Source organism: Mobula hypostoma, chromosome 5, assembly GCF_963921235.1.
Source record: "Mobula hypostoma chromosome 5, sMobHyp1.1, whole genome shotgun sequence".
Lineage (NCBI taxonomy): Eukaryota > Metazoa > Chordata > Chondrichthyes > Myliobatiformes > Myliobatidae > Mobula > Mobula hypostoma.
The window spans coordinates 116,715,025-116,741,695 of NC_086101.1; the positions used below are offsets into that span (position 1 = coordinate 116,715,025).

Consider the following 26,671-nt stretch of genomic DNA (forward strand, 5'->3'; position numbering starts at 1 on the left):
AACGATGACTGTGAACAAGCCATAGCTCTAACAAGCTAATTAAGGTCTAAGAGCTTCGTAAAAGTTATCTGAGAGCTCAAATCTCTTGGGGTGCCCAAACTTTTGCATGGTGCTCCTTTCCTATTTTCACTCGAAAATTGTACAAAACACAAATAATACACTAATCTTGCTTAAAATGTTGAAAAGAATGCTTCATCTTTAACTTTATGACTTTTGGAGATTAGTTCATCTTCTAGTCACTTAACTATTCACAGTAACAGAAATTTTGACTGGGGTGCCCAAACTTTTGCATGCCACTGTATACCTCTCAATTTTATATACCTCTATCAGGTCATCCCACAGTCTCCAGTGCCCTGCAGAATATAATCTAAGTTTGTCCACCTACTTATAGCTCACACACTCCAATCCTGAGAACATCTTGATGAGCCTCTGCATGTTTTCCAAGACCTTCACATCCTTTCTATATGGTGCCAACCAGTAATGCGCACAATACTTGAAACATGGCCTAAGTAATATGTTACGCAACTGCATCACAAATTCTCGACTTTGTTATTCAATGATCCGATCAATGAAGCCATGTACAAAGTGGACTTCTCTATCACCCAGGCTGCGAGAATGAATACCTTGTGACCACTATGGTCTCGTCACCAGGACAGTGGGCTACTTACTGTTTACCTGTGCTGCACATGACATGCATTTTGAATTGTATTTTATTGATTAAAATACTAATAAAATACCTCACAATGGAGGGGTGGCACCTTGTATTCCGTCTAGCTACCCTCAAGCCTGATAGCAGGAAAATCGATTCCTTCTTCCAGTGAACAAATTCTGCCCCCACCTTCCTCTGTTCCCCACTCTGACCTTTCACTTCTCTTCTATCAGTTCCCGTAGGTCCCCTCTTTCCCTTTCTCCTATGGTCCACCTTCTTCTCCTATCAGGTTCTTTCTTTTCCAGCCCTTGATCTTTCCCACCCACCTACCCGGCTTCACCTATCACCTTGCAGCTAGCCTCTTCCCCCACCCCCCCAGTGTTTTTATTCTGGCATCTTCCCCCTTCTTTAGCAGACCTGAAGAAGGGTCTCAGCCTGAAACATTGACTGTTTATTCTTTTCTATAGATGCTGCTTGATCAGCTGAGACCCTTCAGCATTTTGTGTGTGTTGCTTTAGATTTCCAGCACCTGCAGAATTTCTCATGTTTGTATTTCATTAACTTATTTATGAAAATATTTTGTTAATGTGCTGTGTGATGTACTTTGTGGGTACACAGTGATCTGGAGGAACACTGTTTTGTTTGGTTGACAATAAACTTAATCCTGTGTTGCCTTTTTCAGGAAGGTACGGATTTGCATCTCAAGAAACTTCTGTATATCAATGCCCCTAGAAGGTCCTACAATTTACTGCACTTTCCTCCCCTGCACTTGACCTCCCAAAATGTTTCTTTGCCCAAATTTCCAACTGATCTACATGCTTTGACAATCTTCCAAAGCAATGGTGACAGCTCTTATCAAAAGGGATCGACAGACTCAGATGCCCACAGTAATGAGATACAGCAGATGCATCCCCAACCTTGCGTATGCTCCAAATTTGTTAAATCTCTTAAAATCATCTTGAATTAATTTGTCAGGATTTTGTTTAATTAAAATCTCAGATATTTAAACTCACTACTTATAAGAGTCTGCAAACAGTTCACAGGAGTTCCCAACCTTTTTTAATGCCACAGACCCTCTGCCATTAACCGAGGGGTCTGTGGTCCTGGGGGTGGGAACCCTGGTTTAAGATCTATTTCTGCAATGATTATATATTAATAATTTTTACACTATAATAAAGCATTCATTTGCTATCAAGGCAGCAGAACACAGTTGTTTGCAGGTCAAAATTCAAAATGGTAACAAGCACTTTAAAAATATGTACAAATATTATGTACGTTCTGAAAGCTGAGGTGCACCTGTGCCATGGAGAGAATATCAAAAGCCCTCAGAACATGACAGAGTTGACCAAACAAGCTATCGCCAACAGGGTATATGTCCCATTGGGGATAAAAAGCAAGACGACCTGCACATTGGGGTGAGGCAGTAACAGGCAGTCATAATACCCAAGTTCACAGAAGGATGACAGGACACAGGGATAACAATGAGGTCCACCAGAACAAATAAAAATTATGCCTCAGACTATATTCCACCTGTGTGTCGGGGAAGAAAGGTAGAACGGATCAATTTGGAAATTGTGGGCTTTACCCCCCTTCTCCCATCAGGCAGAAGGTGCAAATGCTTGTAAGCATACTCCACCAAACTCAAGGTCAGCTTCTGTCCTGCTCTAATCAGACAATTGAACAAACCTGTTACACGCTAGAGACGAACTCTTGATCGTGCAGTCTCCCTCACTGTAGCCCTTGTACTTTATCTACCTGCACTTTCTCTGCAACTGCACTATGTTGATGTAGTGTACAGATTGATCTGCCTGGATGGTAAGCTTATCAGGGTGGCTTGGTACATGTGATAATAATAAAGCTATACCAAATCATTGTTGTTGAAAATCCTTCAGAATCAGATTAAAAGACAGTGACCAAATGGGTAAAACCACCAAAAACTCACAACAATTTGTGAAACAAACATTGAACAGACTATATGTTGATTTATCTGGAGAAACCGGTATTCCCGCATGGTCAGCTGTATGTGGCTTTAAGCCAGGGAAAAAGACATGAAAATGTTGGAGTATTCCTGAAGGGTGGCAGATCAACCAGAAATGGGTCATAAAAAGTGTCCTTCGTTAAACGAGGAGGAGCTATATTTGTCTTGCTACATATCTTTCTTCTTTAATACCCCGAGTTCTTCTTTAATTTCCAAAGCACATCACATCACGCTGCACTACCTTTCTCTCAAAAGGTGCCCCAACGGGTCACCCGGTTGTCTAGTCTCCCTTTAAAAATGTTAAGTAACACTTTTAGAGACAGAATTCTGATATGTTTCCAGAAAACATCTGAAAAGGTTCCATGCCAGAAATTTACAAGGGACAACACAAGCTTGGTGATATACTGATTTGGCAGAGAATTTTTTAGGAAGCAATAAATAAGTATCTTTATTGAGGCTTCAGCTTTTTACTGCATTTCCAGTGAAGCATCTTGTTTTGGCAATAACACCAAGTTAAGCAACGTAGGCTAGGAGGTGAAAATTGCTATTTGACACCAAGAAAGTGAGAAAGCAAAACTGTCACAGACAGGAATCCAATGTGGAACAATGAAAGTCATACAGTTTGGACACATTAAAAAAGGATCAGAGTACTAGCTCACAAAATGCTGGAGGAACTCAACAGGTCAGGCAAGCATAAATGGAAAAGTGAAAACGGTCGACATTTCGGGCCAAGACCCTTCTTCAGGATTGTCTGACCTGCCGAGTTGCTCCAGCATTTTGTGTGTGTTGCTTTGGATTTCCAGCATCTGCAGATTTTCTCGTGTTTAAAGTATTATTTGAAGTGAGGAGCCTAGAGACTGCAGTAAAGCAAAGATCCATGCACAGAAATCACTAAGGTGTCCATCAGACTCCAGCCATTAGAAACAGAAAGAAGTTATGCTAGTTATATAAAACTCTTGTTAGAATTATTTGAAAATTGTGTACAATTTTGGGCATGAGCCACAAGAAGGGTTAACAGGGCTTGTGCATTATCTCTGATCCATAATTTAATGTTTACAGGTCATTCTACTTAATCTCCGCTCAACAAAATGGAATATTGCGCCCAGCTCTGGTCACTATTAGGGCATATTCTGGAGTTATGGTACATAGCAAATACAAATTTCAACAGCAGCCTATGACTGTTTTACCCTGGAGCTGAGAAGTGACCTTAAAGTTTTATATATCATAAAATTGGTGAATGGTCAGTCATTTACCCCACAGTAGGGAATTGTAAAACTGAAGGAGACAGATGAACGATCAGGTTAGCTTTACTTACTGAGGGAAAACTGCAAATGTTGCCTTGATTTTGGCACCAATGTAGCATGCCCAAACTTTCTAAACTGTATGTCTTTGGGATGTGGGAGGAAACTGAAGCCCTGGAGGAAAACCACGCACACAGAGAATGTATAAACTCCATACAGTTAGCAGCAGGAAATGAACCCCATTCACTGGCTCTGAAGAGCGTTATGCTGAAACTACATTGGTTTAAGATGAAGAGGAAGATTTAAAGAGAATCCGAGGGGCAAGTTTTCCACGCATTTGTGGCCAGTATGTTGAATAAGAGTCAGAGAAAGTGGGAAAGGCAGCTACAAATGCAATGTTTAATAACACTTGGCCAAGAACAGGACTGTGCAAAAGTTTTAGGCACAAATAAATAGAAAGGGTGCCTAAGATTTTTGCACAAAACTGTAGTAATTTTATGTACGACACTGTACTGCTGCCGCAAAAATAAATATAAATTTCATGACGTGAGTGATGATAAACCTGATTCTGACATGGGTCTCTATTGTGGAGTGAGAGTGGGAAGGGGGCAGAGAGAGGGGAGGGAGAGGGAAGTACAGGAGAAGCATTCTGTAATGTTCAATAACCAATTGTTTGGAATCAAATGATCTTGCTTGGTGTCTCAGGGCTGGGTGTGTCTGCACCCATGCCATCCCCCACCGCTACATGTTCCACACCCGTCCCACAGCATTCCACTCTCATCATTCCCAACGTCCTTTGCCCCCAGATTTTCAAACTCGCTCTCTGCTCCATGTTGACAAATATAATACTGTGCAAATGTCTTAGGCACACTAGCTATATATATGTGCCTAAGACTTTGCACAGTACTGTACATGGATAGGAAAGGTTTAGAGCAAGAGTTCCCAACCTGGGGTCAATGGGCCCCTCTGTTAATGAAAGGGGTCCATGACATAAAAAAGGTTGGGAACCCCTGGTTTAGAGAGACATGGGTGATACAGAGGCAATGAGACAAGCTTAGATAGCCACATTGGTTCTTAAGAGTCATAGAGCCCCTGTGGCCCATCTAGTCCACGCCAAATTATTCAAACTGCCTACTCCCATCAATCTGCACTGGGACCATGGCCCTCCAGATCCCTACCATCCACGTATCTATCAAACTTGAACGCTGAAATCAAGCTTGCATGGATCACTTGTGTTGGCATCTTGTTCCACATTCTCATGACTCTCCGAATGAGGATGCTTTCCCTCATGTTCCCCTTAAACTTTTCACCTTTCACTCTTAACCCATGACCTCTTGTTTTAGTCCTACCAACCTCAGTGGAAAAAGCCTCATTACCCTATCTATACCCCTCATAATTTTGTATACCTCTATCAATTCTCCTTGCAATATTCTACGTTCCAAGGAATAAAGACCTAATCTATTCAATCTTTCTTTAAAACTCAGGTGCTCATGACCCAGAAACATCCTGGTAAATTTTCTCTGTACTTTTTCAACCTTGTTTACAACTTCCCAGAAGGTAGGTGACCAAAACGGCACACGCTGAGGATGGGCTGGGCAGAAGAGCTGTTTCCATGCTGTATAACTCCATGAAACAGATTAAAGGAGACGATCTGTCTGCAGCAGACTGTGGGCAATCGAGGAAACAGGAGTTTTAAAGGTTAACACTTCAGATTTACACATAGAATGCTTTGACTCCTTCAGCATGATGGTGTGCAGATCAAAGAAAACAGAAAACCAAGGCTAATGAAGGTCAGGTTTTTTAAGGAAAATAAAAGACCAAATTATTGAGTACAAATCAATGGCTCTATTCAAAAAATAGTTTTTTAAAAATGGCCAAGTAAAGGCTACAGGGGAATTTCCTGAGAATGTTGTGTGTTATAATTGGCAAACTGGTAACTGAAGCCCTGCAAACAGAGGGTGAAGAATTTATTTTCGGTCTCAAATCCATTTTTTTTCCAGATGCATTTCTGGTTCTGATGCAAATTTTCACACCAGTTAACAGCAAGTGCTTTTTAAAAAAAAATTAAAATCTCTGCGAACAGCCATTTCTACCCATTGAGGAGCTCAGATTGTACTCTGCAAATGGCAAGCAGGAACAATAGCACACTGATGAACACCCACACCAAAATGTGGGTGTTAATCAGAGATTAGAATCCTGTTTGCTATCTTTTCAAAAAAAAACAAACATAACTGGCAATCCACAGAAAGGGTCAAGTTTACTTTCCAGAGAATTCCAGGTGTAATTTGTATTTTTAATTTCATTTTAAAATATCTTATTTCTGTCAGAATGTCTGGCCTTTTCCCCTGACATGGGGGGGAACTACAATCAGTGGTCATGGGTTAAGGGTGAAAGGGGAACATGATGGGAAATCTCTTCACACAGAGGGTGGTGAGAGTGTAGAACAGGCTATCATCACAAGTGGTGCATGCGAGCTCCACTTTAACGTTCAAGATAAGTTTAGATAGGTAGGGGTCTGGGGGACTATGGTCCCAGTGCAGATTGATGGGAGTAAGCCATTTAAATGGATTTGGTATGGACTAGATGGACTGAAGGACTGTGCTGTATTTTTCTGTGACTAAGTCTACATATGCACAGCACAATTTTGTTATTTAAAACATAGAACTCTGTAGTATACTACAGGCCTATTAGCCCACAATGTTGTGCAGACCATGTAACCTGCTCTAGAAACCGCCTAGAATTTCCTTACCGCATAGCCCTCTATTTTTCTAAGCTCCATGTACCTAGCCAAGAGTCTCTTAAAAGGCCCTGTTGTATCCTTTACCTTTACCACCGTCACTAGCAACGCATTCCACACACCCACCACTCTGTGTGAAAAACTTACCTCTGACATCTCCCTTGTACCTACTTCCAAGCACCTTAAAACTATGCCCCCTTCTGTTAGCCTTTTCAGCCCTGGGGAAAGGCCTCTGGCTATCCATATGATTGATGTCTCTCATCATCTTATACACCTCTATCAGGTCACCTCTCACCCTCCATTGTTTCAAGGAGAGAAGGCCAAGTTCACTCAACCTATTCTTATAAGGCATGCTCTCTAATCCAGACAACAATCTTTTAATTCTCCTCTGCACTCTCTATATAGTATCCACATCCTTCCTGTAATGAGGTGACCAGAACTGAACACAGTACTCTCCTCAGGTCTAAGGTCTTATGTATCTCACGACTCTTGAGTTTAATCCCACAGTTGATGAAGGCGATCACACCATAAGCCTTCTTAACAATACTGTCAATCTGCACAGCAGCTGAGTGTCCTATGGACATGGACTCAAAAATCTCTCTGATCCTCCACACTGTCCAGAGTCTTACCACTAATATTATATTCTGTCTTTCAATTTGACCTACCAAAATGATCCTCACACTTCCTCAACCAGGTCATTTATAAAAATCACAAACAGAAGGGGTGCCAGAACAGATCCCTGCGAAACACCACTGGTCACCGTCCTCCATGCAGAATATGAACCATCTACAACCACCCTTTGCCTTCTGTGGGCAAGACAATTCTGGATCTACAAAGCAAGGTCTCCTTGGATCCCATGCCTCCTTACTTTTTGAGTGAACCTGGCATGGGGAACCTTATCAAATGCCTTACTAAAATCCATATACACTACATCCACTGCTCTACCTTCAACGTATTTTGTTACATTCTCAAATAATTCAATCAGACTCATCAGGCAAGGCCTGCCATTGACAAAGTCATGCTGACTATCCCTAATCAGATTATGTCTCTCCAAATGCTCATAAATCCTGCCTCTCAGGATCTTCTCAACAGCCGAAATAAGACTCACTGGTCTATAATTTCCTGGGTTATCTCTACTCCTTTTCTTCAAAAAAAGGGTAACAACATTTTCAACCTTTCAATCCTCTGGTTCTTCTCCCATCCCTATTGATGATACAAGAATCATTGCCAGAGACTCAGCAATCTGCTCCCTCACTTCCCACAGTAGCCTGGGGTATATTTTGTTTGGTTTATCAGATTTGAAGGTTATAGGTTCAACACCCAGTCCAGACTGGAGGAGGAATCCCAGGATGACAATTAAAAGTGTACTGAAAGTGTTCTAGTACCAACTGGAATGCAGACTGCCAAAATTAAGGGTCTCTGCTAAACTAACCTTTCAGGTCAGGGAATATGCTGCATCACAAGTCATACAGCAGGGAAACAGGCCAGTCGGCACATTGAATGTACGCCAATCACCGTTTATACTAATTCCACTTTACCATCTCTCCATATTGCTATTAACTCTTTCCCGCAGCACCTACTCACAGATGAGGGGCAATTTAAAGGGGCAAATTACAAGTGTGCATTTTCTCAAATCTCATACAGCTATAAATACAAGACCACCAAGATTACTAAACTGGTGAGAACACATCTGGAGTATTACCACAACCTTGTCATTGGGTTTGGAGGCCTGCATGCCCCAGTGACCCCGGAAAGCTATGTTGGTTGGAGTCAGGACATTATGCTTTGGCTCACGATAGGATCACCCATGCCAAATTGGTCAAAGGATAGAGGCTAGACCAAGAGTGGTCCACTGGTCTTCCAGGTTCAGGGGGTGCACCTCAGGTCTAACACCCTGACTGGTAAAACAAAACTGTTACAGAAACAGCAATGATTGTGATGGTGTTTGAGCCTCCATCAGGGACTTGCATGACTAACAGTAGTGAAAACTGAGAGGAAATTAATGAAAGAAGCCAGAGATGAAGGATCTAAAAGCCAGTGGCATGACGGGCAGTAAATATACACATGTATACAACAAAACAAATACATTCTTCAGGGGCCGAAGTGCACAACACAATGGTTATAGTCACACACTGCACATACCGTTATGATCCCACACAAACACAAAATAATATTAGCATGTTCCTGAGTGACATGGTCTGAAGACAGACAGCTGACATAAAGGGCGAGGTACATGTTTAAGTAAGATAGTATAACATTCCTGACACTATTATAAAAAAACAAGCAGTTGTGTATCTATCTGCTCCTGTGTTTATTGAAGAAAATCCTGAACACCACCAGAGATGGAGGACCCTTCATTGTTCCCCTAAACGGCAGTGGTGTAATGGGGATGCAAGACAGGGCATCCACAGTATTGCACATAATATTGTTCTTTTTATACAAGGATACTCATTCAGGGGCAGTAGTGCAGAAAAGGATTACAAGACAAATGCAAGATTGGACAGGCTATCCACTTCAAGATCGGATTGGTAGTAAGGTAAAACCATAGGAGGTACAAGGCACTCCATCCCTCTGCTAGCCTACATGTCCCTCTTAAGCTAGATACACAACTGATAACTCTCCTCAGCTTCATAGCTAAATCTTGATAAAAATCCAAATCTTGATTTCTTTATTTTAATAATTTCCAAGCTTCTATGTAATATTTAAAAATTTTCTAAATAAGTTGTATTAAAATTTAAATGGAAATTTAAGTAAAAAGTTCTTATCATGCTCAACTTTCAGAAATACTATTCCTAACATCACTTTAGGCAGTAACTACAATAACCAAAGGCTTTCCATACCTCTGTAACATCCATAACTTTGATGGCGGCCAGCTGCCCTGTTTTGACATGGCGGCCCTAGATGAAGAAGAGAAAAAAACACATCAGCATTTCTATTAATGGAATTATCAACTTAGAATAACCAAGTTGTACATTATACTGGGTGGGGGGGGGGGGAGGAGCAACTTTTCAACCTCAGATCTATTTGGAACGTGGTCACGGTCTAAAGAAACCATTTACTTTGACATAATGCATCCTCATAAATACTACATCCAATAAGAATTAATGCATGGATATGCTGCAAAATAATTACCACTACAAAATGCACAACAGCTAATGAGTTTCTTTTAAAAATTGAGATGCAGCAGAGTAGAACCTTTCGGCCTTACAAGCTGCGTTGCCCAGCAATCCCCCAATTTAACCCTAGCCTAATCATGGGATAATTTACAATGACCAATTAAACTACCAACTGGTATGTCTTTGGACTGTGGGAGGAAGTCAGACCACCTGGAGCAAACCCACGTAGTCACGGGGCGAACATACAAACCCCTTACCAAAAGCAGCGAAAATTGAACCCAGGTTGCCTGCACTGCAAAGCATTGTGCTTAGCACTGCACTAGCGTGCTAAAGATGGTGTCAGGCTTGCACAGGACTTTAAGCTGACAGCCTTTTATAGAGGAAACCATGAAGAAACTATGAACCACGACATCTTTTATAAAAGCAGGCTGATTCCTCCCAGAAATTGCCGTGATTATTACACAAATTCATCATAATCACTTTAGGCCACACACTCTCCAGAGGTATTACCCAATTATCGCTACTCATGCAATGAACAGCAATAAGCAAGTGGAAAATAATTGCATTCTATTTTGAGCACACATGTGCATAAGGATGTAGACACTGGATGATTTTTTTTAAAGAAGGAATGTGTAAAATTGGTAATTTAGCCAGCTTTGCTCACGCTGCTTTATTTTATCTGAAGACAGCAATTCTGGCAAATTAGTTCAATAAAGCCCACATTATTATTTGGAATATAGTTTTGCAGCTGTAGTAACAGATCAAGGACACATGAACATGAAAGTGCATCTTTTACAGGAGTATGCATAGTTTCTACAGTAAAACAGTCTCTTTTGTTGCCCACGTGGAACAGCATCATATCTATTGCATATGATTTTACCGCTGATTCTTGATTTTTTCCAAAGCAAGCTAATTGGCACAAAAGACAAATCTCTATTCAAATACAGAACACACGAAGAAAGAATTCTCTCTTCCTCTCCCTCTCCCCCCCCTTCCTTCTAACCAGAGTCAACAACCTTCAACAGTAGACTTAATTGTAGAGCCTACACTGTTGGATTGGACCCATACTTCATTGGATCACAGCCATTTTTCCCCTTCTGATAAGCCAAAGCTCAGCTCAAATGTACAGTGGTTAGAAGAGAAGTCATCATTAAGTAGCAATCTTGTCTTTCAAAATGCTGAAAATTACACTAGGGAGGACCACGGCAAGAAGAAGATCTCATTAGGTATTAAGGCAGGCAATCTGCTGGGTATGGTGGTAGAGGTTTACTATAGAGACATTTAGATAGGGACATGGATGTGAGGAAGATGGAGGGATATGGACATTGTGTGGGTAGGAGTGATTAGTGTTTGGGTGTTTTTGATTTGCTTTTTAGTTAGTTCGGCACAACATTATGGGCCAAAGAGCCTGTTCCTGTGCTGTATTATTCTATGTTCTATCTGCATAATGATTTCAACTCAGCAGGTGCGGACAAAGAGAAAAACCATGGCAATCTCAGATTTTTTGGAAACTGCTGGAGAGCTGGAGGATATGCTGGAGAGTGAGATGGCCAATAATAATTAATGCCAAAAGTAAAGCAAAAGTCACAAGTTTTTCCATTTCAAAGTTCAAAGTAAATTTTATTATCAAAGTACATATGTCACCACATACAACCTAGAGATTAATTTTCCTGTGGACACACTCAGCAAATCTATAGAATAGTAACTGTAACAGGATCAATGAAAGATCAACCAGAGTACAGAAGACAAGAAACTGCAAATGTAAATATTAATAAATAGCAATAAACAATGAGAACATGAGATAGTGAAATAAAGCATCCTTGAAAGTGAGATAAATTGGTTGTGGGAACATCTCAATGATGGGGCATATGAGTGCAGTTATCCCCTTTTATTCAAGAGCCTGATGGTTGAGGGGTAGTAACAGTTCTTGAATGTAAAGGTGTGAAAAACTCAGTTAAGAAATATAGTAAATGGGATTAAATGTTTGTTGTATTAAGTTTCCAGATGAATAACCTGGAGATGTGGACGAACAATTCAGCTGATGACAGCTCTGGAATCACCTTAAAACAGCTTGTTCACTGATGCCCTTCAGAATAGTAAATCTGTTCTTATGCTATATGCAACTCTGGGCCTACAGCTGTTAGTTACCTAGCAAGCCATCTAGTTGTATCACAAGAAAAACGATGAAACCAAATGGGGTCAGCCAAGCATTGACACAGACACCCAATTTAGACTTGGGGGGGGGGGTGTCTATGACTATACACAAGTGTATTTCATGTGGTTATATTTTACTGATATTCTATATGGGCTTGTTGTCTTGTATCTCCGAGGACTGGCCCTCAAGTCATGGTGTTGCCTGCAGTGTGCGGGGGTGGGGGTGCTGTGGCATTCAGGCTGGAGGAGACAGGATCTGTTGTGGTGGACTGTGGATTGATGGTGCTAATTTTTTTTTTACTTTTATTGAGTGACTGTGATATTATTTATGCTTTTGTCTTGTGTGTGCTTTGTGCTGTGTGTGACTGTTGGTACTATGTTTTGCACCTTGACCCTGGAGTAACACTATCTCATTTAGCTGTGTTCATGAGTATTCATATATGGTTGAATGATAATGAAACTTGAATTGAAACAAACAGCTGTTCCAGTAAATCTTGCAGTGACCTGCTCACAAGTACGGAGGGATCTGTGCGCTAATTGGGAGAGGAATCTCAGACATCAAGCAATACACATACATAACTCGAACAACGTACCAGACAACTGAGTCACAATTTCTAAGGCAGTCTTCCACTGGCAGAACTGACACACCAGGGTACACAAGCAAGCAACAAAATTAGAAACTTGCAGCATTCAATCCTGACCTCCTGAAGATACATGGTCAGAGACTAGCACCACTTATCATCTACCATAGATGTGCATTATGCCACGTTTTGGGAACACCACCACTGACCAAATATGGCAAGTCTTTAAGTCCACCACTGCCAGTCAGAGGCTGTGGTAAGTAATAAGACAACCAAAGGATAAACCTGATCACCTTCATCTCACCATTTTATCTGTGCACAATGCCACTGCAATTATGTGTGTATTGATTACAATGGCAGAAGTAATGACATACAGATATGTTGTATGCAATGCCTGACCTTCACTTTAGAAAATCCTGTCAGATTAGTCAGCTGAAATTTTGGCATCCATAAGGCAATGGGCCATCAACAGAAATGATTACCATCGCCATTCGCAACCCCGAATGATATTTCATTCAGTATACGCTTACTATCAAGCTGTTCAATGAATGCACAAGGCAAACTGGGAAAAGCATCAGATGTACCCACAAATTAGATGCCAATTCAATAAAGATCTAGCGCAGAACGAGCTTCCTTCAGCACCTTATAAAGTGGCCATTGAGTGTATGTTCCCAGTCTTCTGCTGTTGTAGCCCATCCACCTCAAGGTTTGATGTGCTGTGCATTCTGAGATGCTCTTCTGCATACTACCATTGTAACACATGGTTACTTGAGTTCCTGTTACCTTCCTGTTAGCTTGAACCTGTTTGGCCATTCTCCTCCGACCTCTCTCATTGCCCACAGAACTGCTACTCACTGTATGTTTTTAGCTTTTCGCACCATTCTCTGTAAACTGTGTTAGGTGTGAAAATACAGGAGACCAGTAGTTTCTGAGATACTCAAACCACTCAGTCTGGCACCAACAATCATTCCATGGTCAAATCACTTAGATCACATTTCTTCCCCATTCTGATGTCTGAACAACAATTAAACCTCCTGACCATGTCAGCATGCTTTATGCATTGAGCTTCTGCCACATGATTGGCTGAACAAGGTGTACAGGAGTACCTAATAAAGTGGCTACTGAGTGAATATGCAAACTAGCAAAAATGGCATGCAGAGGTAAGTAATCCCACTTAAGAGTTCAAAGCTTTGTATATCTCACTGTGAATGATGGCTGATAATTAAACACTCAGCAGGTGTAGACGAATCCAAGATGATCTTCATCCAAAATTTTGGCAGGGCTCAGCATGAAAGTGCTGAACAGAAAGCTTGAATATATCCACATCAAGGACCCAACCATCTAGGCCAGGGGTCCCCAACCTTTAGCGCACCGTGGACCAGTTTAATATTGACGATATTCTTGCCAACCGGGGGGGGGGTTCAAGGTCAACAGTACATGACAGGGAATGAAGAAAGGTGCAGCTGACTCATATCATTTTATATCGCCAAATCATATCATTTCCGCGCAGCCCGGTGCTTAGGGACCACTGATCTAGGCATGTTCTCTTCTTGCTGCTGCCATTGGGGTAGCGATAGGGCTGGTGCGCTCCATTGGGGGATGGGGGGTGGCAGCACAGTGTCCAGGCTGCAGTTGGTGAAACCACCTCCCCCACGAGGGTTTGATGCCACAGGTTTTGGACTCTTATCGCGTGGTTATGATACTATTTGTGCTGTGTGAGATGGTTGATTGATAATTAAGTTTGAATTCAATTGGAGGCACAGGACCTTAGGTCCCACACCACCAGATTCAGGAACAGTTACTATCCTTCAACCATCTGGCTGCTGAAACACTGGATAACTTCACTCACCTCAATACTGAACTGATTCCACAACCTATGGACTAATTTTCAGGGACTCTACAACTCATGTTCTCAGTATTATTTATTTACTTGTTATTAATTTGTTTTATTTTTGTATTTGCACAGTTTGTCTTTTTGAGTGGCGGAATGGAGATACATCTCTTATGAAGGAGGTATAAAGCACTCCTTCCTCCCGCTGGCTTTCAGGTCACCCTTGGGCAAGGTGTAGCACCTGCTTAGCTAACCCCCCACCCCTCTGAATCAGGGTCACGGGAGCCATGGGAGCAGGTGGTGGATGGTCGTATGAGCAGCCGGCGCATATCACAAGCCCTGGTTATGTGACAACTGATGCCAGGCAAACAATCTCTGAAGAGTATTGATAATGACTGGAGGTCACCCATCTTGTAAAGACACTGCCCAGAAGCAGCAATGGCAAACCACTTCTGTAGAAAAACATGCCAAGAACAACTGTGATCATGAGACCATGATAGCCCACATCATACAACATGGCACATAATGAGGATGATGTCTTCATTTACACATTGGTTGTTTGCCAGTCTTTCTTTAGTGTGTAGTTTTTATTTTGATTCTATCTCATTTTTTGTTCTACTGTGTGTGCCTGCAAGAAAATGAATTGCATGGTAGTATATGGTGACAAAAACTGTTTGTTATTTGATAATAAGTTTACTTTGAACTGTTCTCAGCCAGAAGTGCTGAATGGATGTGGCCCAGCCCTGTCATGGGATTTCCAACAGTAACAAAAGCCAGTTGGATTCTCTCCAGTTAAGAGCACTGGACAAGGCAAAGATAATGAGACCAGATAATATCCAAGCTATGGAAGCTTCCCCAGCCACTAGCGCCCATTAGGCAATGTGCAAGTTGGTCTATTTGGTGGCTATGCAATGGTGCAAGGGGATGGTTGAGAGCTTCATGCTACTGAGTGCAAGTATAATTTGCCCTGGTCCATCAATGAGATGCTGTGCCAAGAGTACACATCCTTACTACGTATGCTTCTACTTCCAATGCCAAGAAAAGTTGACATGTCTCTGATGACTCTCAGCAACTTAAAAACAAGTGCACCATAGAAAGCATCCTGTTCAGACGCATCATGGCTTAGTATGGCAACTGCTCCACAAGAGAAATTTCACTGTATATGGTACATGTGACACATTTAAACTAACTCTACCTCCAAACTGCTTAGTTGTGTCTTGTCCACAAAAAGCAGAACTAATTCCAAAGCAATTAATCACTTAACCCACCTGCTCTCAAACAGGGAGTTATAATAGTATGATGAAGCATGACTTACTCACCAAACAAGCCTGATTGGACGAAGACCAGTCCAATTCACACCTCACTACAACCTTGGATCTAATATGAGCCACAGGTGATGTGAGTGATTGGCCCTAATGATTAATGCAATATTTGACCAGGGTAAGCTTCTAATTGCTTTGGTAAAACTGAAGTCAATGTGCATCAAAGAGGAAGATTGCTGTGCAAAGGAAATGACTGTGGTTGTTGTAAGTCTTTCATCCCAGCCACAAGATATCACCACAGGAAGCTCTTCAGGGAAGGGTTCTTCAATTTGAGCTGCTTATGATTGCATAATGTTCAATTTCTTACAAAGCTCCTCAGCAAAGAAAGATATCCCCAAACATGGGCTGATAGTGATATCACAAAACTACAACAGGTGTAATGGCCATTTCTAACAAGAGTCTAAATTTGACATTCAACAGCACTAGATTACAGAGTTCCTTGTCAACAGCTTGGAGTTCATCACTGACTACAACCAGACAAGCCACATGAATACTTTGGATACAAGAGTAGTCTGTGGTTAATAACTGACTTCCTGACACCAAAAAGAACCTTTATATTATATGTTTACCTGCACAAGTGCAGTTTCATCAATATTGAAGCTCAACACAACACACAAAACCCCGTTCGACATTGATAATGTAATATGCCACAGGGTTGTTTCCCTTGTTTGGGGGTGAGACAAGTAGAGTGGGAGCTGTGTAGGACTTTACCTCAAGCTGAGGGCTTGCTTGCTGCTGCAGTCTAGGTGAGGAGATGCCAGAGGTGGTGTAGTGTGGCGCCTATGCTCGGTTGGTGGCTGGCCTCTCCCTTCAGTGCTGCCCTCCAGGGTTTGATTGGTGGGATGACAGGCTGGATTGCCCAGAACTGTACCATCAATTTACAGGACACGTCACTCAGGGTCTTGGTCTATATATGTTTTTTTTTGCATGACTGTTCTTTTTGCTCACAATTTTGAATGTGCGAACGCTGTTTCATTCAGCTGTATCCATGTATGGTTGAATGATAATTAAACTTGATTTGATTTGATTTCACTTTGCAGATTATTCAACACCCCAAACACTTCATCTCTACACCAGGACAGAAGATGGCATTTACATGGACTTTAGTAAAGCCTTTAACAAGGTCCCACATGAGAGACTAATTCAAAATGGACAGGGTCAGAGTTGAGAGACAGGCTGGTTTGGCTTGTTTCTCCACAAGGTTTGCTCGAATCAGTGCTGGACTGAGGCTGTAGCCTGCAACTAGTGGACTTATGAATCGACAGTAGTGATGCCTACCATTGTGAACTTCAGTTCCAAATGCTATTTGTTTGCTATTATTGTATACACAATTTATTTTTCTTACTTTCTCTGCACACTGGGTGTTTGAGAGTCTTCTCTTTTTAATGGGTTCTATTGGGGTTCTTTATTTCGTGGCTGCCTGAAAGCAGACAAATCTCAAGGTTGTATAAAGTATACATACTTTGAATTTTGTATTTTGAAGGTTGAAAAGGTCAGGGCCCCGTGGATCTGGGGAAAATTGGTACACTGGATATAAATCAGCAGCGGAAGCAGGCCACAGCGATGAGGTTTCTTGCAGATTAGTAACGCTTGTTTAAATGGAGAGATTTATGAGCGTTCAGACTCATTCCGACAGCCCAATCAGTGACAGGGGCAGGCCACAGTGACGAGGTTTCTCACAGGTCAGTGATGCTTGTTTAAAAGTACAGAAAGGACAAGCAGGGTGGCCATTGTTGGGAATAGGTCAGTGGTGGCAGTAGAGTGTCAGGCTTTGGTTCAAAGGAGGCTCCAGCTCAAAAGAAGGATTGGCTCTAGATAAGCTTCTGTTCAAGTTCCCTTTTTCCCCTCTCTTACTGTACCTTGTGTAGTAAATGGCTGTTGTGTGTTCTTCATGCCGGATGTTGGAGTCCTGGGAGGCCCCGAGTCTCCCAGGGAACATCTGCATGAAGTGCATCCAGCTGCAGCTCCTTGAAGACTGTGTTAGGGATTTGGAGCAGCAGCTAGATGAACTTCAGCTTGCATGGGAGAGTAAGGAGATAATTGATCAGAGTTACAGGGAAGTGGTCAGCCCAAAGTTGCAGGAGGCAAGTAGCTGGGTGACTATAAAGAAAAATGGAAATATGAATAGGCAGTTAGAGCAGAGCACCCCTGTGGCCATTCCCCTCAATAATAAGTATATCGTTTTGGATACTTTTGTGGGGGATGACCTCCCACAGGAATGCCATGGAGACTGGGTTATTGCCACTGTCTGTGGTGCAGAAGGGAACGAAGGAGAAGTGGGGGAGCAGTAATGATAGGAGACTCAATAGTCAGGGGAACAGACAGGAGATTTTGTAGAAATGAACATTGTCTCCCAGGTGCCAGGGTCAGGGACGTCTTGGATAGCATCCACAACATTTTGGAGAGGGAGGGAGAGCAGCCAGATGTCTTAGTACATATTGGTACCAATGATGAAGGAAGGAAAAGCAAAGAGGTCCTGAAAAGAGAATTTAGGGGTAGGTAGAGCACTGAAAAGTAGGACCTCCTGGGTAGCAATTTCTGGACTGCTTCCTGTGCTACGTGCCAGTGAGGGTAAAAACAGGATGACTTGGCAGATAAATGCATGGTTGATAAGCTGATGCAGGGGGCAAGGCTTCAGGTTCTTAGATCATTGGGATCTCTCCTGGGGGATGGGGGTGGGGGTATGACCAATTCAAAAGTGACAGGTTACACCTGAACCCCAGGGGGATCAATATTCTCACAGGCAGGTTTGTTAGAGCCACTGGGGAGGGTTTAATCTAATTTGGCAGGGGGAGTGGGAACTGGAGTGAAGGGACTCAGGATGGGACAGACAGTATAAAAGCAATCGTGCAAGATAGCGTGCAATCATACTATCAGGAAGGGCAGGCAGATGATAGTACATAATTGCAGGCAGCAGTGTGAGTATCAGTGCATTAGGGATGCAGAATCAAAAAGGATAGCAAATAAAGTACTCAAAGTGTTATATTTCGATGTTTGGAATAAAAAATAAGGTTGATTATCTTGCAAACAACAGGAATTCTGCAGATGCTGGAAATTCAAGCAACACACATCAAAGTTGCTGGTGAACGCAGCAGGCCAAGCAGCATCTATAGGAAGAGGCGCAGTCGACGTTTCAGGCCGAGACCCTTCGTCAGGACTTGATAGCGAGTTTGAGTCAAAGTGTGGTCGAAAAGTTGAAGAGCCGAAGAAGTTACAGATGGGGAGCAGTGAGAGATGGTTTCACTGAACTCCCGTCGAAGAGAGGATCTAAACTTCTTCGGTGTAGGCATCACCGGAAGAGGCTTCGCAGTAGTGAATTTAAACGCAAACAACAGGAATTCTGCAGATGCTGGAAATTCAAGCAACACACATCAAAGTTGCTGGTGAACGCAGCAGGCCAAGCAGCATCTATAGGAAGAGGCGCAGTCGACGTTTCAGGCCGAGACCCTTCGTCAGGACTTCGTCAGGTTGATTATCTTGTTGCACTATTATAAATTGTCGGCTGTGATGCTGCGGCCATCACTGAATTGTGGCTGAAGGATGGTTGTAGGTGGGGGTTGAATGTCCAAGGTTACATGTTATATCGGAGGGATAGGAAGGGCAGCTGAGGGGGTGGTGTGGCTCTGCTGGTAGAGAATGGCATTAAATCAGTCGAAAGATGTGACATAGGACCGGAAGATGTTGAATCCTTGTGGGTTGAGTTAAAAAAAACTGTAAGGGTAAAAGGATCCTGATGGCAGTTATATTCTGGCCTCCCAACAGTAGCTGGGATGTGGACCACAGATAACAACAGGAAATAGAAAAGGTGTGTCAAAAGGGCAATGTTACGATATTCATGGGAGATTTCAATATGTAGTTCGAATCAGATTGGAAATGGATCTCAAGAGAGAGTTTGTTGAATGCCTACGAGATGGCTTTTTAGAGCAGTTTGTCGTTGAGCCTACTAGGGGATCAGCTATATAGAATTAGGGAGCTAAAGGTAAAAGAACCCTTAGAAGGCAGTGATCACAATATGATTTGAGTTTAACTTGAAATTATAGTGGTATGAGAGAAGAATTAGCCAAAGTAAATTTGAAGGAGATGCTGGTAGGGATGACAGCAGAGCAGCAATGGTGTGAGTTTCTAGGAAATATGAGGAATGTGCAGGATAGATATATTCCAAAAATGAAGAAATACTCAAATGGCAAAATAATACAACCGCAGCTAACAACGGAAGTCAAAGCTAATATAAAAGCAAAAGAGGGCTTATGACAAAGCAAAAATTAGTGGGAAGACAAAAGGATTGGGAAGACAAGAGGATTGGGAAGCTTTTAAAACCCTACAGAGCAACTAAAAGAATCATTAAGAGGGAAAAGAAGAAATATGAAAGCAAGCTAGCAAACAATATCAAAGTGGTCAGTAAAAGCTTTTCAGGTATGTAAAAAAAAATAAAAGTGAGATGAGAGTTGATATAGGACTGCTAGAAAATGACGGGGGCCAAGGAGATGACAGATGAACTAAATGAGTATTTTGCATTAGTCTTCACTATGGAAGACACTAGCAGTATGCCAGATGTTGAAAAGTGTGAGGCAAGAGAAGTGTGCAGTTACTATTATAAGGGAGGTGGTGCTCAAAAAGCTGAAAGACTTAAGGGTACATAAGTCATCCAGACCAGATGAACTGCACTCTAGGGTTCTGAAAGTTGCAGTGTTAGAGATTGTGGAGGCATTAGTAATAATCTTTCAAAAATCATTGGACTCTGGCATAGTGCCAGAGGACTGGAAAATTGCACAAAGGAAATTATAGACCAGTTAACCTGACCTCAGTGGTTGGGAAGATGTAGCAGTCAATTGTTAAGGATGAGGTTATACAGTACTTGGTAACACAGGACAAGATAGGGCAAAGTCAGTATGGTTTCCTTAAGCAAAAATCTTGCCTGATGAACTTGTTCAAATTGAGATTACATGTAGGATAGATAAAGGGGATGCAGTGGATGTTGCATATATCTGGACTTTCAGAAGGTCTTTGACAAGGTGCCACACGAGGCTGCTTAGCAAGTTAAGACCCGATGGTATTACAGGAAAGTTACTGGCATGGTTAGAGCATTGGCTGATTGGTAGGAGGCAGTGACTGTCAGTGACTAGTGGTGTTCCGCAGGGGTCGATATGGTGCTGGGAGGACTGCTTCTTTTTATGCTGTATATCAGTGATTTAGATGATGGAATAGATGGCTTTGTTGCCAAGTTTGCAGATGATATGAAGACCGATGGAGGGGCAGGTAGTGTTGAGGAAACAGGCTGCAGGAGGACTTAGACAGATTAGGAGAATGGCCAATAGGGTGGCAAATGAAATACAATGTAAGAAAATGCATGGTCATGCACTTTTGTAGAAGAAAGAAATGTGCAGACTATTTTCTAAGTGGGGAGAGAATTCAAAAATCTGAGGTGCAAAAGGACTTAGGAGTCCTTGTGCAGAGCACCCTAAAGGTTAACTTGCAGGTAGAGTGTGTGGTGATGAAGGCAAATGGAATGTTAGCGTCCACTTCAAAAGGTCTAAAATGTAAGAGCAGGGATGTGATGCTGAGGCTTTATAAGATATTGGTGAGGTCTCAACTTGAATATTGTGAACAGCTTTGGGCCCCTAATCTAAAAGATGTGTTGGCATTGGAGAGGGTTCAGAGGAGGTTCACAAGGATGATTCCAAGAATGAAAGGGTTCTCATATGAGGAACGCTCGACACCCCTGGGTCTGTACTCACTGGAATTTAGAGGGATGAGGAGGGATCTCATTGAAACTTTTCAAATGTTGAAAGGCCTTGGAAGAGTAGATGTGGAAAGGGTGTTTCCCATGGTGTGGAAGCCTAGGACAAGAGGGCACAGACTCAGGATAAAGGGACACCCATTTAATACAGAGATGCGTAGAAATTTTCTTCAACCAGAGGGTGGTGAACTTGCGTGATTTATTACCACAGGCAGCTGTGGAGGCCAGATCTTTGGGTGTATATAAGGCAGAGCTTGATAGGTTCTTGATTGGACACAGCATCAAAGGTTATGGGGAGATGGGCGGGGAGTGGGGCTGAGGAGGGGAAAAAAGGATCAACCATGATTAAATGGTAGAACAGACTCAATGGGCCAAATGGCTGAACTCTGTTCCTATGTCTTACAGTCTAAATGAGGCATGACAATAGAAGAGAGAAGGCAATGGTAGAGGATGATTTTTTTTTGTGGCTAGACTGTGACTAGTGATATCCTACAAGGATTGGTGCTGGGGGTTTTGATGTTTGTTATATACATGAGTGACTTGGATGTGAGGAGCATGACCAGTAGGCTTGTACTTGACACAAAGATCAGGGTGTTGATGGTGTGGGAGGTAGTTTCAGGCTACAGAGATAAATACTTTGGTGAAAATGGTAGATGAAGTTTAATCAAGACAATGCAATGCAATGCCTTTGGAAGCACTAATTAGGTAGAACATACACATGAACAGGAGGGTCTTAGGGAGCATTAAGGAACAGAGGGACCTCTGAGTATAACCCATTGACACAAGTATACACCTCCAATGCCACATTCAAGTTTGTTGATGGCAACACTGTTGTTGGCCAAATCAAAGGTGATGAATCAGCATACAGCACGGAGAGTGAAAACCCGACTGAGTGGCGTCAATACAACAACCTCTTACTCAATGTTAGCAAGACCAAAGAGCTTCAGGGGAGGAAACCAGAGGTCCTTGAGCCAGTCATCATCAGAGGATCAGAGGTGGAAAGGGTTAGCAACTTTAAATTCTTAGGCGTTATTATTTCAGAGGACCTGTCCTGGGCCCAGCACACAACTACAAAGAAAGCACGGTAGTGCCTCTATTTCCTTAGGAGTTTGCGGAGATTTAGCATCTAAAACTTTGACCAACCCATAGATGTGTAATGGAGAGTATACTGACTGGCTGCATCACATCCTGATATGGAAACACCAATGCCCTTGAAAAGAAAGTCCTACGAAAAGTTGTGGATAAAGCCTTCTCAATTAGTGAGCACATCTACATGAAAAGCTGTTGCAGAAAAGCAGTATCCATCATCAAGGACCCCCACCAACCAGGACATGCCATCAGGAAGGTGGTACAGGAGTCTCAGGACTCACACCACCAGATTCGGGAACAGTTATTACTCCTCAACCTTCAGGCTCTTGAACCAAAGAGGATAAATTCACTCAACTTCACTTACCCAATCATCAGAACGTTTTCATAACCAGAAGACTTACTTTCAAGGACTCCTGATCATATTCTTGATATTTGTTTTTTCTCTATTTGTACAGTTTGTTGTTTCTACACTGTGGTTGAATGCCCGAGTCGGTCTTTCATTGATTCTGTTATGGTTATTCTATAGATTTATTCAGTATGACAAGAAAATGAATCTCAGGGTCCATATGCTAACATATGCACTTTGATAATAGAATTTACTTTTAACTTTTTGAACTTTTATTGATCCTTGAAGGTGGTAATGTACATAGTTCAGGTGGTTAAGAATTCATATTGGAAAGTCGCCTTTATTAGTCAGCATTGAATACCAAACATTGTCACATAGAAGTAAAGAAGCAAGGAGGTTAAGCTGCAACTTTATAAAACCTTGGTCAGTCCTCAGCTGGAGTACTGTAGGTAGTTCTGGTCACCAAGGAAAAGAGAGGGGAGGGACACAGGAGCCTTAGATCCCACACCAAAAGTTCAGAAACAGTTACCAGCCTACAACCATCAGGTTCCTGAACCAATGTGGACTCATTCACCTCAACTATGAAATGACACCTGTGGACTCACTTTCAAGGACTCCACAACTCATGCTTACAGTATTATTTATATTTTATATGACCAATTTGTCTTTTGCACATTTGTCAGTCTTTCTGTTTAGCTTTTCATTAATTCTATTGAATTTCTTCATTTTCCTGTGAATGCCTGCAAGAAAATAAATCTCAAAGTAGTAGATGATGACATATATATGCATTTTGATAATAAATTTACTTGTACGTGACAATGCTGGAGAGGGTGCAGAGGAGATCTATGAGAGCATGTGCCTGAATGGAGAAGTTCGGTTATCAGGAGATAATTTCTAGTTATCTTGCAAATTTCTACAGCATTCTGACTGGCTACATTACCATCTGGTATGGGATTGGGGGGCTACTGCACAGGATTGAAATAAGCTGCAGAAATTTGTGAACTCAGCTCCATCATGAGCAGTAGCCTCCTCAGCATCTGGGACATCGAGGAACGATCCCTCAAAAAGGAGACATCCATCATTAAGGACCCTTCCACCACCACCCAGGACATGCCATCTTCATTGCCACCATCAGGGAGGAGGTACAGAAGCCTGAAGGTACACACTCAATGATTCAGGAATAGCTTCTTCCCCTCTGACAACTGATTTCTGAATGGACACTGAACCCATGAACTCTACCTCACTATTTTTTTTTCTTTATGCACTAATTATTTAATTTAACTTTTTAAATATATACTTACTGTAATTTACAGTTTTAATGTATTGCAATGTACCGCTGCCGCATAACAAATTTCACAATAAATGCTGGTGACATTAAATCTGATTCTGAGACTGGAGAAGCTTGGTATGTTCGCCCAAGCACAAAGGAGGCAAGATAGGAAATGCTTAAAGTGAATAAAATTATGGCAGAAGTAATTTTCCATATCAGAGGTAAATAAAACTGGGAGATATTGTTTAGGATAAAGGGGAGAAGTGGAAAAGAAGAACATTCTTCACCTAGAGTGGCGAGTACCCATAATGCACTACGAGAGGTTGAAGCTGGCTTGAACAATTGACCTGTTTCTATGCTGAACATATCTGAGATCCTATCACTGTTACGCCATGCCATCCACCAAATACACTAAAGTTGCTCACCTAGACTACTAACCACCCTCCAATCCTCCCCAAGGCAGCCAGCAGTCACACTAGACCACCACCTGCAGGTTCCCCTCCAAAAGGCATACTATCCTATTTAGAATATTAGTACCACCACCTACATCCCAAAACAGTTTCAAAACACACTGAAAAAATAAACTTATTTTTTTCCAGCAATAGGTAGGGAATCCAGGATTCACTCAGGTCAGGCAGCAAGCTATGGCAGAGAGTGAAACAGAGTTAACGTCTTAGCTTGATGGCGTTCACCCTGGATTTTTAATTTTCAAATGCTCAGTTCAGAGAAACAATAAAGTAATAAAGCGCTAGGATATGAGTCACGATAGTGAAGTGAAAGAGCACTGAAATCAAACAACACAGCTTTTAAAATATTTTTCACATCCTAAACAGAACATTGTGATAGGAATATGAATCCAAGTCAGTATTTCTGCATGACAGGCCATTTTAAAACAGTAGTGACACTGCTGGTGATTCTTGATTGTGATTCTTTTCCATTTTCAGTCTCAGAACCGAATTCCAGAGGGCAAGTGAGAGCGATTATTCTCCACCACAGCCGGAATTCAATCGAATGCAGTACAAAGGAAACCCAGTCACTGAAAGTAAACAGGATTTAGGCAGGGAGGGGAGATGAGCAGCTCCCTGGTAGCTGTGGCCATAGAAAGCTACAGCAAGATAAGAGAAAGGGGCTGCTGTGTTAGCTAACATCTAAGTCTTGAGAAAAAAAATAAAATTTGGTCAGTGTCTTTGTTGCAAACATTAAAATATTTTTAGGCAGTATTAAAGGTGAAATGTTTCAGGGAATATCAGGGGAAATTTCTTCACTCAGAGAGTTATGAGCACATGGAACGAACTGCCAGTTCAAGCGGTGGACGTGGGTTGACTTCAATCTTTAAAAGAAGTTTGGATTGGTACATGGATGATGAAGGGCTATGGTCCTGGTGCAGGTTGGCATGATTAAATGGTTTGGCATGGACTAGATAGACCAAAGGGCCTGTTTCTATACTGTACTTTTCTATGATTCTAACTCCTCTCTCCCCACAGATGCTGCTCGATCTGCTGATTCCACCAATAGGTTGCTTGTTGTTCAATAATCCAGCAACTACAGTCTCTTGTGTCAACATATAGGAGGGAGTTTGAAAATTGTTGCTTCATTCTTTACATTATTAAGGGCCAATAACATCATGTAGGATCCCACCCACCCTGCTCATGGACTGCTTGTCCCACTCCCAACAGAGAGGAGGCTATGTAGCATTCATGCCAGGACCACCAAACTCAAAAACAGTTACCTTCCCCAAGCAGTAAGGATGATTAACAACTAACTCCACTAGTACTTTATTATTTCCTGTCAGTCACCTTAATTATAGCCTAGTGTCACTTTATGGATATATTATCAATGTATATCAGCTATCTTAAGTATTCACATTTATTGTGTTCTTTAACTTGTATTTTGCACTGGATTCAGAGTAACAAGTATTTTGTTCTCCTTACACCTATGTACAGGAAATGATATTAAGCAATCTTGGATCTTGGAAACGACACTTGAAAAATACTTTTTTTTTAAATCTCAGATGTCAAGCACTGCACGTTGTAAAAATAGCTACACATTAGTAGCACAAGTGTTGATCCGGTTCCAGATTCAAAGGCGGCTAATTGTAATTCCAAAGTCCGTCACTCCAGAATGAATTAAGAAAAACTTGCAGGTGTTTGATTTTCAGTTCAGTGATGAGGAAATGAGGAGTACTCTTTCCTTCAGTGGGAATTGGCAATCCTGTCCAGCAGAATGGTCTGTTAACCATAAGGACTTTCCTTTTTGAGATTATAAACTAACCGCTTCAAATGGAACAAGCTGTCTGAAAATTTATGGCTCTCCTATCTGTAGACTTGAACAGCAGAATTAATGTAATTTTCAAGAACATTTATTTGGGAATGAACGGGTTATCGTATGAAGAACGTCTAGCAGCTCTTGGGCTGTATTCCCTGGAGTTCATGAAAATGAGAGGGGGATCTCATAGAAACATACCAAATGTTAAAAGGCCTGAACAGATTAGATATGGCAAAGTTATTTCCCATGGTAGGGAAGTCGAGGACAAGAGGGCACGACTTCAGGATTGAAAGACATCCATTTAGAACAGAGATGCAGAGAAATTACTTTAGTTAGAGCGTGGTAAATCAGTGGA

The 26,671-nt window shown here is 41.8% G+C and overlaps 1 protein-coding gene across 2 annotated transcripts in view; it reads right to left on the minus strand.

The window, feature by feature from the left end:
- LOC134346959 (misshapen-like kinase 1) overlaps window positions 1-26,671 on the minus strand; it is a 351,745-nt gene that overhangs the window by 162,170 nt on the left and 162,904 nt on the right. For both annotated transcript variants that reach the window (XM_063048859.1, XM_063048858.1), the window contains exon 3: window positions 9,446-9,502. In XM_063048859.1, the coding sequence (XP_062904929.1) occupies window positions 9,446-9,502 (57 nt within the window). The remainder of the gene's footprint in view (window positions 1-9,445; window positions 9,503-26,671) is intronic.